This window comes from Anarrhichthys ocellatus, unplaced genomic scaffold (genome assembly GCF_004355925.1).
Source record: "Anarrhichthys ocellatus isolate YVR2014 unplaced genomic scaffold, GSC_Weel_1.0 scaffold1, whole genome shotgun sequence".
In the NCBI taxonomy this organism is placed as follows: Eukaryota; Metazoa; Chordata; class Actinopteri; order Perciformes; family Anarhichadidae; genus Anarrhichthys; species Anarrhichthys ocellatus.
The window spans coordinates 3987386-4001284 of NW_022280031.1; the positions used below are offsets into that span (position 1 = coordinate 3987386).

The 13899-nt window shown below is 43.0% G+C and overlaps 1 protein-coding gene across 5 annotated transcripts in view; it reads left to right on the top strand.

The window, feature by feature from the left end:
* Positions 1-13899, top strand: part of kaznb (kazrin, periplakin interacting protein b) — a 100480-nt gene that overhangs the window by 33163 nt on the left and 53418 nt on the right. For all 5 annotated transcript variants that reach the window (XM_031854784.1, XM_031854820.1, XM_031854828.1 and 2 more), the window contains one exon: positions 4354-4561. In XM_031854784.1, coding sequence (XP_031710644.1) covers positions 4354-4561 — 208 coding nt within the window. The remainder of the gene's footprint in view (positions 1-4353; positions 4562-13899) is intronic.

A 13899-nucleotide genomic window follows, 5' to 3' on the forward strand; every position in this document is an offset into this window, starting at 1 on the left:
TCTATCAACGGTATACAAAGAATCTGATGGTTTGACATACAGAAGTGGTATTGTCTCACCATATCTTGTCATTTCTACCCTGATGAACCTTACAGTAACGCTTTACTTTAACCACTTATACAGCATTTAATAAACGGTTTATAATACACTGTAAAGTCGAGATTGTCAACACTTTTTTCCTAAAAAGACATACATTAATTTAGTTGTTTTACTATATTATTATTCATTATCTGTTAATACATCGGCCTCCATTTATGTGTGACCACAGTATGGGTTATAGTTAGACATAGGTACATTAATCAACACTTATATTTGCTAACAATGACATTATGGTGTGTTAATAACCATTTATTAAATGTTTTTTTTAGTGCCTGTATGCTAAATGGAGGGGGGTTGATGTGATGCTGTGGAATCAGGATAAGTGGACATGCAGATGGTAAATACAAGGACACCAATTTCTGGTTACCTGTCTTTCATCTTGCTACACAGTGATGACCTTGTGGCATGAGTAGCATGAGACTACGTTAGTTGTTCCGTCCTGTAACTCATGTGTCTCTGCTTCAGTCCCAAGGGACAGCCACAATGTGAGATGGTACTGTGTATTTTGACCCTCCAGTTTATACTCACGCATGGGAGTTTCCCTTTAGTCCACCTGCAAACACCAGCCTCATGTCTTGATTCCAACAATACTCTCTCTTTTTAAAAGTATCACTCCTCACCAAATGTGGTTCTCCGGATGAGAAAGCCCGAACCCTGCACTGTGTGCCGCTTTGTGGACAGAGTTGTTGACCAACACATTGCTGCGCTCTGATAGTCAAGTCGACCCTCTGATGGATCTTGCTGCTCTCACATCGTCACCAAGATGGAAACTATTCTATGAATCATGATTTCTAGTTTTCGGTGTTACATCTTCCCCAGCTCTTCCTATTCACACATAAAACTACCCCATACTCACACACCCTGCACACACTTTAGCTTTCTTTTTGTAAGAGCATTTGATGGACATTAGTAAGTCTTGTAGAGTGAGGTGGATATTTTCCCCAGGCCCCTGATAAGACCGGTATAAATAGTTGAGCAGGGTGTTATATCATGTTGCTATTGGGAAAAAATGGAAAGCATTCCAGTGCGCAGAGGATTAGTCGATATTCAATTAACCCAGGCAGACAGTCACGGTGACTATTTATCAATACCTCTTTTTAACTGCACACCCTCGGCACACTTAATTAAACTTCCCATTAATAGCATCAAACAAGTGAGCATTCTAACAACACAAACACAAGGCTATGTTTGTAAAAGTGAACCAAATCCCTAGAAGCACTGGTGGGAGCACTGGTTATTTAAGGGAGTCAGCCAAGTTCCTGTACTGGTCTAAAGTCTCTGTGATGGTCAAACATGCTTTCAGCCCATGAGGAGACAGAGGAGGACTTTGTGTGTTTTGGACGCGTCACAATTATACATCCTCATAGTATTCATCTGGTTATTGATGTATATCTGGGACATGTCCCGACCCTTGACCCCAAACACATTCATTTCCTCGCATTCCACAGTTGATAGTAAGCCCTGACGGAGCACTAAGCAGACTGTGGTTGTGGTTGTGTATGAAGGAAGACTTAGCAGTCACGTTGCTTAACAAAACCAGTTGCATTGGAATAACGGGACCCTTCTGTGAAAAAGTGAGAAGTGTAGACGACTCTCCTCCCCGCTCTGCGCTACAGATAGCCCTACATTTGTCCGTTGATAATCAGCTACAAATCAGGGCCAGTGCACTAATCGGGGGCACTGATGTGACTGTCTAGGATGTGATAATGATCTGCTAACATGTGATGTAAACAAACATGCCAGTTCCGGTGTCTTCTAGTAACTGTAATAATTGTTCTGTTTGCGTATCATTGGTTTTGAGCAGAGATGTTGATAGACGTTGCAGAAAGTTGACATGATAGAGAGGCTGGAGACAGAAAGAGGACGGATGGAAAAGAAACAGAAAGAAACAGACTGAAATACAGTATCTCGACAACTGCTGGATGGATTGGCATGACCCCCAGACGATGAATCCTACAGACTTTGGTGATCCTCTGACCTTCCATGTATGAGGAAAACAAATCCAATTTGTCCAATACTTTGGTTTATGAACCGTAAAACTATATTTCCATGTTTTGTGCTGGTTAGCAAATGTTAGCATGCTAACACGCTGAAATGTGATGAGGATCATGGTAAACATTATACTTGCTAAACATCAAGATCTTAGCATTGTGACTGTGAGCATCTTCGCTTGCTGTCAACTTTTATTTGATTTACAATGATATGAAACTGTTGAATTAGTCTGTTGACAGACTAATTCTTTGACTGCACTATTTTTATCATAGTGTACTCTGTAATTTTAGGAAACACAATGAACTAGTGAATAACTGGGCATACTGTTGTTATTATCTTTGACAGTTGAGATTAAAAGTTCACCTCAGGTGTAACGAGGGAGCACAGACTCCATTCTTATGCTATTTATTTGTCTGTGTGTGATTGTATGACCCTGGAGACGACTGATGGTACATATTGGTCTTGTTTTCACCATGTAGCCATGGTGATAGAGGCTTTTGAACTATTCTATATCCCTCTAGCAAAGACATTGTGATTTTGGAAATATTCTGGAAAATCAATTGGGAAATCATTCAAAGATATATCTGACTGCAAACACTCGCTATATCACACAGCCCTGATACAGTATGACTGTAGAGAGTACAGGAGCTGATAAGTTGAGGCAGGACACTGGTTATATTCCTAATAAGGCCACACTAATGGTCCTCTATCTGACAGACATGTGATCTGTAACACCACCACTGTGTGGACTTCATCATCAAGCAGCTAACCAACTAGCAGTGTAACCAACAAGTTGCGGGTCTCAGTCGGCCGTCAGTCGCACACGCTTGCAGTCGCGTCATTGTCGGTCTCTCTCTCTCTCTCTGCCATTGTGTGAATACCAATGAGCATTGAGCCGTTATCGCCTAAGCCTCGGATGACAGCATCTGAGTGATGTATCACTCATCTGCCTCAGTTTGTTGCAGGAGACAGGATGTGTTTTCTTACTTGGGAAATGAAATGTGAAATGCAGATTCAAAGTTGTGATGGCTCAGCAATATCCGGGATTGTTTTAAGTTAAGATGAACAGCCTACCCCCGTCTCTAACCTTTTGTGTGTGATGGAATTGTTCTGCTGTACAGATAGGAATTGATGGCGGTGCTGTTTGTTTACTGGGCCCACGGATAAGCTGAAATATAATCCTTCCAACTGTATTTGATCAAAGAAGTAAAGCTCCACTATGTTCTCGCCACGGCTCGATTCTAATTCTACGGGCCTCTTCTCTTTGTGTTTAGCCCATCAGAGGGCTGTGCCTCTGCCCTCTGCTAAGTTTGCTCTGAGAGTTGAAATGTTTTTCCCCTTGGGTGCCTTGAGCCAGCCCCCTTCCCCTTCCACCGATGTGGGGGTGAGCTTTCCCAGGACAAAGAGATGAATATATAATAGAATGAAAAAAGAGGGGGTGGGAGAGACAAAAAGACAGCGGGTGTGTTAGTGAGAGGGAGGAAGGGAGAGTGGGAGCAGGAGTGAAAAGATATAGCGGGCTTGACAAGTGCTTGTCAAAGGGTTCAACACTGCTGCCAAGGTCTGATTGCAGGGACACAGAGAGAAGAAGAAGTAAAAAGAAACAATCTGTACTTTTACCCTTTTACAGACCCGATTGCTAACTCATTACAGACTCCATAGGGTGTGTGATACACAACACGGTCTGTAGTTAGAGAGTTGTTGGAGAGCAGCTCAGTCCAACTGCGTCCCCCCCTCTCCCCTGGTCCTCCAGCACATGGTACAATCCATTTAAAAGGCTGCATGTCATCTCAGTGTGTGCTGGGTCCTCTCTGAGAGCAGCTGCTCACAGCACATTCTCCTCTGCGGGAGCACTCACTTTCCCCTCCGCCCGCTGAGCTAAATCTCTTTTTCTCTTCTGTTTTTTCTCTCTCCACTCTCTTTACGTTCTCTCTTCCTCTCTTTCTCCCACGCTCACTATCTTTCTCCTTTGCCCTGCACACACACACACACACACATGCTTTCTCTGACTGTGTGGTGCTCGGCCACACAGGCGTTATTCTTTGTGCAGTAACAGGTAGACATCATCTCTGTGCTACCCTGTGGAGAACAGAAGAGGCACCGTCGTTTTGGCTTTTTTCTTTATATGTGCGAAGTAAACTGTAGGAGAGGAAGCACAGGTGGAGGAGGAGAGGAGGAGAGGGGGATAGGAGGAGGAGGAAGCGTCACCCCCTCTAATGCTCCACTTGACATCATGCTGCTCTGTGTGGATCTGGTCCTCAGGGGAAAATTCTTAAAATGATGGAAGACAACAAACAGCTGGCACAGAGGATTGATGGGGCCATCCAGTCCGCCAGTCAGGAAGTGACCAACCTCCGCTCCGAGCTCTCCGCCACCAGCCGCAGACTGACAGAGCTGGGTGCCAGCAGCCCCCCTGCCTTGGAGAACCACCACCAGTACAACCACCACGATGACAGCCTGCACTACCGGGGTGAGTGTCACAGCATGTGCATGTATGTGTGTGTGTGTGTGTGTGTGTGAATGTGAACACACTCACACCTAATCCTCTGACTCTCTGCGTGTGTGTGAGAGTGAGAACATGAACGTGTGAGAGTGTTCTGAAATCAACTGTGGGAAGTATTCGAGGAATGTGTAGCGGGGAGTATAATATCATTCCCTGGTTCCTCCAAAGACTCATTTTTACCCAAAGTCCACAACCAGAATGAACAACCAGTGGAAAAAGCAGCAGATTGAAAAAAAAGAGAACAAGAAGCAGACTGGGTGTTGTTATTAGACGGGAGGGGCTGGGGTTAGAGAGCGTGGGCCAGAGCCGGTCCGGGTTTGGTTTCCCAGGCAGCAGCTGGACTCCTCTGGGGCTGCACTCCTTCCAGCTCTGGCTCCTTCTCCGCTCTCTTGCCGACTCTGGCAAGGAGTCTCAAACTGAGCTTTAGGCCCAGAATCTGTATGCCCACATCTCTGACGGGTGACTGCCTGCCGACAGACACCATGGCTCCGTCACTTAGCTGGGAAAGAGATGTGATGAATGAGAAATGAGCTTTAAGCTGAAGTTTTCATGGGAATGTCGAAGTTTTGGCTTCATGTCATGTCAGCAATAACCCAAAGACTATGAATAATATATACAGTTTTATATTGACTAGTTGTTGCATTCCTAATGATGCTTGGTTGCAATTAATAATCAAACCTTTTTATGACAGATTCAGCTCAGCTACTTTTATATAGCTGACATCTTGGAATCATTAATGAGATTTATTTTGTAATGAGTGGAACAACCGTGTAAGGGGAAGTCCCTGTGATTACAAAATTAACTTGTTACCCTGAACTGAACAGCAAAGGCCACTGATCAAATCAGTTTATTTTGCAACTAATTAGCCACAACAAACTTAAATCTTACAGCAGAATGTAGCAAGACATGACAGACATGCATCGCCTGCATGTACAGAAAGTTTGGCTTGCTGAAATAGTGAAAAGACCACTGAACAAAAAGACCATATGTTGCAGGACTGCAATTGTCTCGAACACGTTTAGAAGCCCAGGGAGTTATTGCGATCATACCCTATCAGACAGCTTGCTGTCAGTGTCCATTAAATGGTTCCCTGTGTTGGGCATATGTGGTGCAGCAGCAGGTGATTCCTTCTATCTGCTGCTGGCCCTGAAGGCTAAGGGCTGATCTGTGTGAAATGTTGTTTTCAGAGCGCTGATGTACTTGGCATGTGAGTCATGCATGTCCTGCGTTTTTCTCAGACTCTTGGTTTTGCATGCTCTCAGGAATCAATGCATTAATGCGTCCTCAACTTCACTGATTTAACACATGATGATCATCTGTATAAGGTCTTCTGCAAAAATAACACTGCTTTTATGATGACATCATCTTAGAGATACAATTTGCTATCAAGTTGCATTATGGGAAATCTAAGACAGTAATTATGGAACCTTAACTGCTTTGGTTTTGGACATCCTGTTTTTAATTGCGCCTTGCAAGTCCCTCAACTTTATGGAAGTGAAATACAAATAAATTGACTTAATACCCCGTTAAGCACATGAACAGTGGGGGCAGTTAATCCGAATGTGATATAAACTCACCAGCACACAGTGAACAAATCACAGTATTAGCTGAAAGTTATTAGAGAGAAATAAAGATTCTCACTACTGCTACTTTTTCTCTCGTGCCCCCAACAACAATAAAGAAACCCCCACCAGTGTTTGGTTATATTCATATTGTGTAAACTGGAGGTTCTCAATGAAGAGAATCAAGTATTGACCAGGATTCATGTGCTGCTAGTGGATATACTTTTTAATCATCCAGGTACACACAAAGTACGCAGGCAAGGCAGCTTGTCAAAAATGCAATGGTTGTTCGGGGTTTGCTGTATTAACTATTGAGACAATATGATCCAGGAAGTCTAGTTTGAGTGACAGATAAATGTTTGCGAAGGCTTATCAGATGCCCTAACACTAAACAGCTGTTCATCATCATGAGGAGAGATTTTATAACTCAGGCAAGTTATCATGTCACCAATCATCGAATCTTTTGTTTTGAGGGTCGCAGGGTAAGCAGTAGAAATACGATGTGGTCTTGGTCTTAGGAATGTGTTCTTGCATGTATTTGATTGGCCAGTATATCAGCCGTCATTGTGCTAAAGTTGAGCCACGTTCAACTTATTTGCTGGACGGCCGTGCGTCGACACAATGGACTCATTCAAATGAAGAGTAGCGTTTTTCCCTCACAGGGCTGAAGTTGGTCTGAAAACTTGGCCTGAGTGTTTAGTCTTTAGGGTTGGAATAACTCAGCTGCATTGAGTTATCTGTCGCGGTTGTCCGGCTCGCTCTCTGTTTCGTTCCAGCAGTGTTAACAGGCAGCCTGACATTCCCGCATTCCTGAATGTCAGTGATGTCATACTTCCTGTTCCCAGAGGCCAGGCCAGCAGTCAGGTGACTGATCAAACCAAACACAGCCACACAGACCTCACCACACTCTTTTCCTTTAAAGTAACACAGCCGAGAGGGATGAGCCTGAGAACTACGATGTTTTTTTAAGATTTTAGATTTAAGATGATTCGTCTGAGAGATCTTTCGGATTAGGCGGTTTTGATGTGTGATGAGCAAGCGTCCAGTAGTTTAGGGAGATTAAATGTTCTTTAGGTGTGTATCCATCTCAAGGCAAGGCTGTGTGTTAGTCCATTTGTTGGCTCTGCCCTCTGCACGATCAAAGCAACCGCACAGACAGGGTTTTTTAATATGCATGAACTGTCTTCCTGTATATAAATTATATTATACAATGCCAAAATGCCAGGATTTTTGCGGTTTCCCTGTGGAGCTTCAATAACATCTCTGATAGATGTCCGAGAAGGCTATGAACACAGCGATTAAAGCCTGCTGTTTCCCTTGGCCTTGCAGTCTGTCCTTCTCACCCAGGCGGCAACTGCCGGGTCTGAAAAGTTAAGTCAATGCAGAAGTTACTTAAACTTGCATTCTTTCTAATGGCCATCGGGGAACCACTTCTCTGGTGGCAGAAATTATCGGAAACAAGTCTTCTTTCATACAGCATGATGTTCGTTGAGTAAATTATGGTCACATTTAGAGTAAAATAGAAGATAGAGCAGGGTAGGCTTTAGGGCCTGGCTACCTTTTGATTGACAGATTGCGTGTCACGTCTGGTGGCAAGAAAACAAGATGGCGATGGTCAAAAGGCTGAAATCGAGGCTTCAAAAAGTCCGACCACAAACCAATGGGTGACGTCATAGTGACTACATCCTCTTCTTATATACTGTATGTGTGCTCTCGAATTAATCGTAAGAAACAAGACATTAAATCACCAGAAACCTTCAGTCGATATGCTGTGCATCAGGATTAGTTTAACTATGCTTTTTGCTTTTGTGTAATATTTCAAAGCATATCTCTGTTTATAAGAGATTGTTTGTGTATGTCTTGTCTTTCTTTTAGAGTACAGGAGAGTCAACGGGAAAGGAACGACCAGCATTCTTTTATTCAAGCCACTGACAGTGATGTATTCATTGCCAGGGTGATGACACCCCTTTATTATTGGCCAGTCCTCTTAATCCATCACGTCGATGTCAATGATTTGTTGAACGTTCATAAACGACGCTGATGTTTCAGCACCAAGCGACTGCATTGCTGCCATATCTAATGTTCATCTGACTTGTGAGGAAAAAGATTTCGCTTGGACTCAATTTGTCTTGGGGAACAGAGGCCTTATGAAAATATTTTGTCCTCTAAAATCAATGTGAGCTCACCTTATGGGGTATTACATTATTTATGCTCTGATGCTCCTGGTAGATCGGTACCCTGCAGTCGGTTGGTGAGGAAGTGCTCATGACAGACTCATGGGAATCTGCCAATACTAATCCATAAACCTTTTTTTAAAACACTACCATGAGGCAGCTGTGAGTGACTCATACAGCATGAGGAGTATGGATGACACATTTTCACTTGTCCCGGTCACGGTCAAGGTAAAATAAGGGGCTCAAGGTTAAGACCAAAGCTTTACAGTCAGAAGAGTTATTTCGGATGCTCAGGATTATGGAAGTAAAAGTAATTTTCGGCATTGGGAATGTTTGTTGGCTTGCAGTTGGTGCACATCCGGGACCAGGCTGAACAAAAGATGAGCACCTGCATCTTAAAATATTTGGTGCATTGATGGAAAGTTACAGGTAGTACGAGGTCAACTCCCAAGGAGAATTTGGTGAGGAAATCCAGAGCTTAAAAATCTTTCATATCTGCTGCCAGAACAGGAAGTGGAGGCCAAAGATTATGCTTTTTACAAACCTGAATCATTCAATTTCAGATTTGGGTTGAATTGTGGATGTATTTGGTAACTATAGCTGTTTATTTGGTTCCCTGACAAAAAGTTTTGAATTTGCTACAGCTCTGATTCTTGCCTGTGACTGGCTTCTTCTCCATGGTGACAGTGGTATAGGGGCTCATTGTTATTCTAATATTAACAACCATTCAATGTAACACAGACAAAAAGGTTTCTTATTAACAAATTTAAACAATTAACACTGATGACCATTATGGTATCGTCAAATAATTTAGGAGAGTCCAGTGTTTCTATGGTATCATGTATTGGTGGCGCTGAATATTAAAGGTTTTTTATTGTAATCAGGACTAAGATTGACTTGGATTTTAGTCTGTTTGCAAAAGACACGGCCCTTTACACCAAAAATAATTGTTTGTTGAGTGTGACAAATACAGTATATACTGTATAGATACATTGTGTACCTTTTGTTCATGAAGCAAAATTCACTCCAGTCTTTTTTTATGTTGATTCAGTATGTTGAGGTACGTTAAAAGTATCCTTTAAATTAAACTTGTAGAGGAGAATTTAGATTTGTAAAAACTACTTCCAGAACCAGCTGAAGTGCTGTTGAGCCTGCTGGGGTATTGTATTCAGGGATAGAGGAAGGTAGCTCAGCAGAGACCTTGAAAGACATCATCCAAACTGTACAGAGAGCTGAAACCCAGTGTTGATTAAGTATTCTCCTAAAAGACCCAGTGATTATCTTTTCTCTGAAGAGGAGAAGTTGCATTGGCTCTAATGCTCTCTGCTGAGTAATTGTGGTGAAGAATCCTCTCCCCATCTGGCCTGAGTTTGTCAGAGGCCCCGGGTCTCTCATTACTTCATCGTGCACATGAGCAGGGCTATAGGAACAGAGCGGCAAACTACAGGGGCAAACTCCCACCCACTCCAGCTCTTCTCTTTCTCTCACTGTAATGCTCACCAGGGACCACCCGCCTTCCTGTTCGCTGTCCACATGCAGAGAAAGTATGCAATGTGCTCTAACCTTCCCCCCCTATATCCATCACCACCCGAATACCTCACCCCCTCCCCTCCTGATATTCCCTGCCTGGCCTCCCTCAGCCACGCCCTGTCTGTGGTCAATGCAGCGTGAGAGGAACTGTATCCAAACAATAGCAAGAGGGAGGCAGCCCCTCACTCCCCTACCATGTCTCCCTCTCTCATCCTCTTCCTCACTGGACTTCCTCCAGTAAAATAACTAATCATGGCATAGCGAGGACTCCTGGGGCTCCACAACCAGATGAAAACACCGGCGCTGGGGGGTGGAGAGGTTTTACTCGTACATTTGGTGAAGCTTTTCAGACTCCAGTGATGTTTGCAAAAGGCAGTGATCTTACAGTTCAATCAGGAGAGACAAGCGAATGATTAGTAGTTAACATTTATTATGACAGATGCTGCGTTAATGCGTTACACAGAAATTCTTTGGTGCTTGAACTCCACAAGGAGATTTGTGATCGAGTTGTGATTGCCCCGAGCGGCAACAATATAAATCCCCCAACTGCAGCCTGAACGTACTGAAGGTAGAGAGACAATCATATTTAAGAGAGACAGCAGCAAGACAATAGCCTAACGATGTCCTCGTGTTGTTGTGCTATTGGCTAGAGAGACCACCTGATCTAGACAGCTGATATCGTGATTGACAGCCCCAAACCATAACAGCAAGGAAACGATGAGTGTGTCTGCATGAGGAGTGATAACAGATGTATGGTAAATAAGCTATGGGCTTAGGCATGCAAGATTATATAGTCTTCCTGTCTGAACTTACGCTAGAGCTTCATTTCCTCATTATCCTCTTGAATGATGGTGGACGAATGGCATACAGTACCTACTTTCAAATTAGGAATTTACGACATTGTTGCTGCATTACTTTCTTGGAACCCAGCTGAAGTTAAATGTAGATGAATACAAACCATTTAATCATAATATTGAGGGTACAACTGGATTGATAAGTCACTGAAAGCTGACAAAAATATGACAGCATGTGCAATTTAAAACAAACAAGAAAAAGCAAGTTGAGACCAATGCAAAAACAAAATATGACAGATACATACAGTATAAGGAGTAAACACATACTTCTAATTGGCTTGCAACTGTAATATGAGCCATATTGTGTATTTACTTCATAGCTAAGGTCCCTTTTCAGTGTTTAATTTATTTTACGCTCCATATTTTTTCAATTTTAGTTGAGTGTTTCTGCACTTAATAGCTGAACAGGGGTTAGAAGTACTTACTGGCACATTGGCTGCCTTTGTTCTACAGTGCCTGGTAATGGCTTTAAATAAATAATGACTCTGGTTATTTGTTTTGCTTTCTAATGGAACGCAAACCCAGGTAATGAACTGACAGAGCTGTGCAGGTTGACAGTGGGAGCAGAAGCCCCCTGGACTTTGACTTCTGAAAGAGTTTCCACTCCTGAATGTGGCTGCATAGGGAGGACAGCTGGGCGGCACATATTCAATTTCATGTCCATACAGGGGCAGAGGAAGTTGGCCTCTAGTGTTCCAGTCACTCTGAAATCTTTCCAAGTTTGTGGTTCATCGGGAGGGCATTGTGGCGTGCTACTGATTTCAGGTTGCAGCATTTTGTGAAGGGTCAGATTTGACAGAAGATGGCTGACCCTCGTGTGTCTCAGGTCTATTAGCAGAGGTGAAGGAAGTGTTGCTCTGGATGCCAGCTGGTGGTGGGGTTCCTTCGGTTTGGGTGGCAGATGGCCACAGGCAGTGACATCACCACACGGCCCTTGATTTGAACTGCCACCTTAGGAAGAATGAGCCTGCAAAAAGGCAGGCGGGGCAGGTAGGTAGACAGGCAGTGGAGCAGAACCAGAAATGGAAGTGCTAAGAAAGATGCCAACTCTAAGACAGGGTACATCTCCAACAGATATTCCTCTGCACTCAAATGTTCCTGGCAGGCTTTATCTGAATGAAACTTCACAGAGCAAGTCAGTGAAAGCCAATTCAAGGAAAACGGAGGAGTACTTTAACCGTGACACTAAGCATTGAATGGCTCTCCGGTGTGACATTCTGCCTCTGAGATGATATTATTCCTATCAAGAAGACTGATATGTCTACGTATGCTAATTACCTTCATGAACTGAATTACTTTGTTTAACTGTTGCATTCCTACCAGCTCAGGACACTTTGTTTCCCAGATGATTTTTTTTTATTTTTATGAAGATATATGGATTTATTGTGTCTAGGTCATGGCTCAGGTTAACAGCACATTATGAGAATGGCTTTTATTGGTTGGGGAGTAGAGAGAGGCATTGACTAATGAGGATATTCCTCACCGTTATCGCTCCCTGTTATGGTCCTTTTCTCCCCCATTTCCTTCACATGGGCCCCTCATCATAACTTTGCATGCAGTAAAGTACTCTTTAAAAAGGAAATGGACTGTAGGAAATAAGAACTCCTCGTATCGTTGGTGGGTATCTTGTATTTATCACCACCATATGTCCGAAGAGAATTCATGTTGTGGATTGGGTGAAGTTGTGCTTCCTGATTGTGTTTTATGGACCCACTGGATGTTTCAACTTCATCATGTGCATCTAAGTTCATACTGTAGGTCCAGGATTGGGAAACGTGCAACAGCTCACTTACGACGATCTCCCTGACTCTCTGGATAAGGAAGGTAGTACAAGACAATGGTAGGATGGTGTTATGTTGAGGTCCGTTGATAGCAGGGTGTCTGACTGAAGCCTGACACAGTAGCATCTCATGTGATGGAGGATACACTGTATGTCTCCATTAATGACACACTGGACTCACGAGTGAACACGATTCGCTATACGTCTGCGCTGAGACGAAGAATGAGCTCTGACAGCGTGCGTAGAATAATCCTCCCGAGTGGGATGTTTCACGGCCAGTGCCTGGGTGTTGTGGTGCCCGCTTTGCAACATGAGGCGCAGATAATGATCCGACTTTAACTCCCGTCCCCCGCCTTCCTCACGCCTCCACTGTACACATCTAACCCTTCATTTTCACCTTAAATCATCCAAATCCCTGTAGAGTCCAAACTTCAAACAATTGCAACTCTAAGAAAGTGAGGAAGAGACAGATAGCAAGGCAGAGAAAGCCCGGTTGCCTTCACAACAGTCTCGGCTCATCCTATTAAAATGCCTCATTGCTTTAGCAGTGGAGACTTTTTATTGCTGCTGGTACATATTGTTGCCTTGGCTGCAGTTTAAATCCATTCCCAGGAGAAAATGGAGTAGACATGGAGGAAAATGAGTTTTGAGGAAGAGCAGAACACCCCCTCGTATCCAGAGGACGCAAAGCGTGACATTCCAGCAGAGCGGAGGATAAGCAGAACACTTTGCCACTTCTCCAAATCATCTGGTTCACGCAGGCCTCTCACAGGATTGATGGGTTGAAGACATCCTGAACATCAGGACAATGCTGTGCACTTTTAAACACCCACACAATCCATACATGGCAAATCATTTGTATTGCACTCCGGTGTCATCTCCTCTCAAATAATTTAAAACAACGTACATGCATATACTTTACAGTCTGTCCACCTTCTGTCCTAAAAATCCTCAAAACCTATCTTAGAATTTGAGCTGAATTTATTAGATGATTGATTGATTAGCAACTGAAAATTAAGAAGCAACGATTTAAATGTTAAGCAAAAAATGCCAAGGATTCACTGTTTTGTGCTTCTCTAAATGTAAACATGTACTGTGTTTTTTGAGTCCTCCGTGACAGTTAAACGAAGCTCTTTGGGTTTCAGATTGTTGGTTACACAAAACAAGCAATCTAAATATGTCAACTTGGGCTTTTTCGTAAATTGTGATGGACATATTTCACAGCTTTTCCAATTTAAATTGAATTGATAATGAAAATGATAAATGCAACTTGAGTTGATGGACAAAAGTTAATTTACAGATACTTCAACAATCAAATATGTGGTTCATCAAGCAAAAATGCTAAACATTCACTAGTTTGCCTCATAATGTGAGAATATCTGCCTGTCTTTTGCTGTTTTGTATT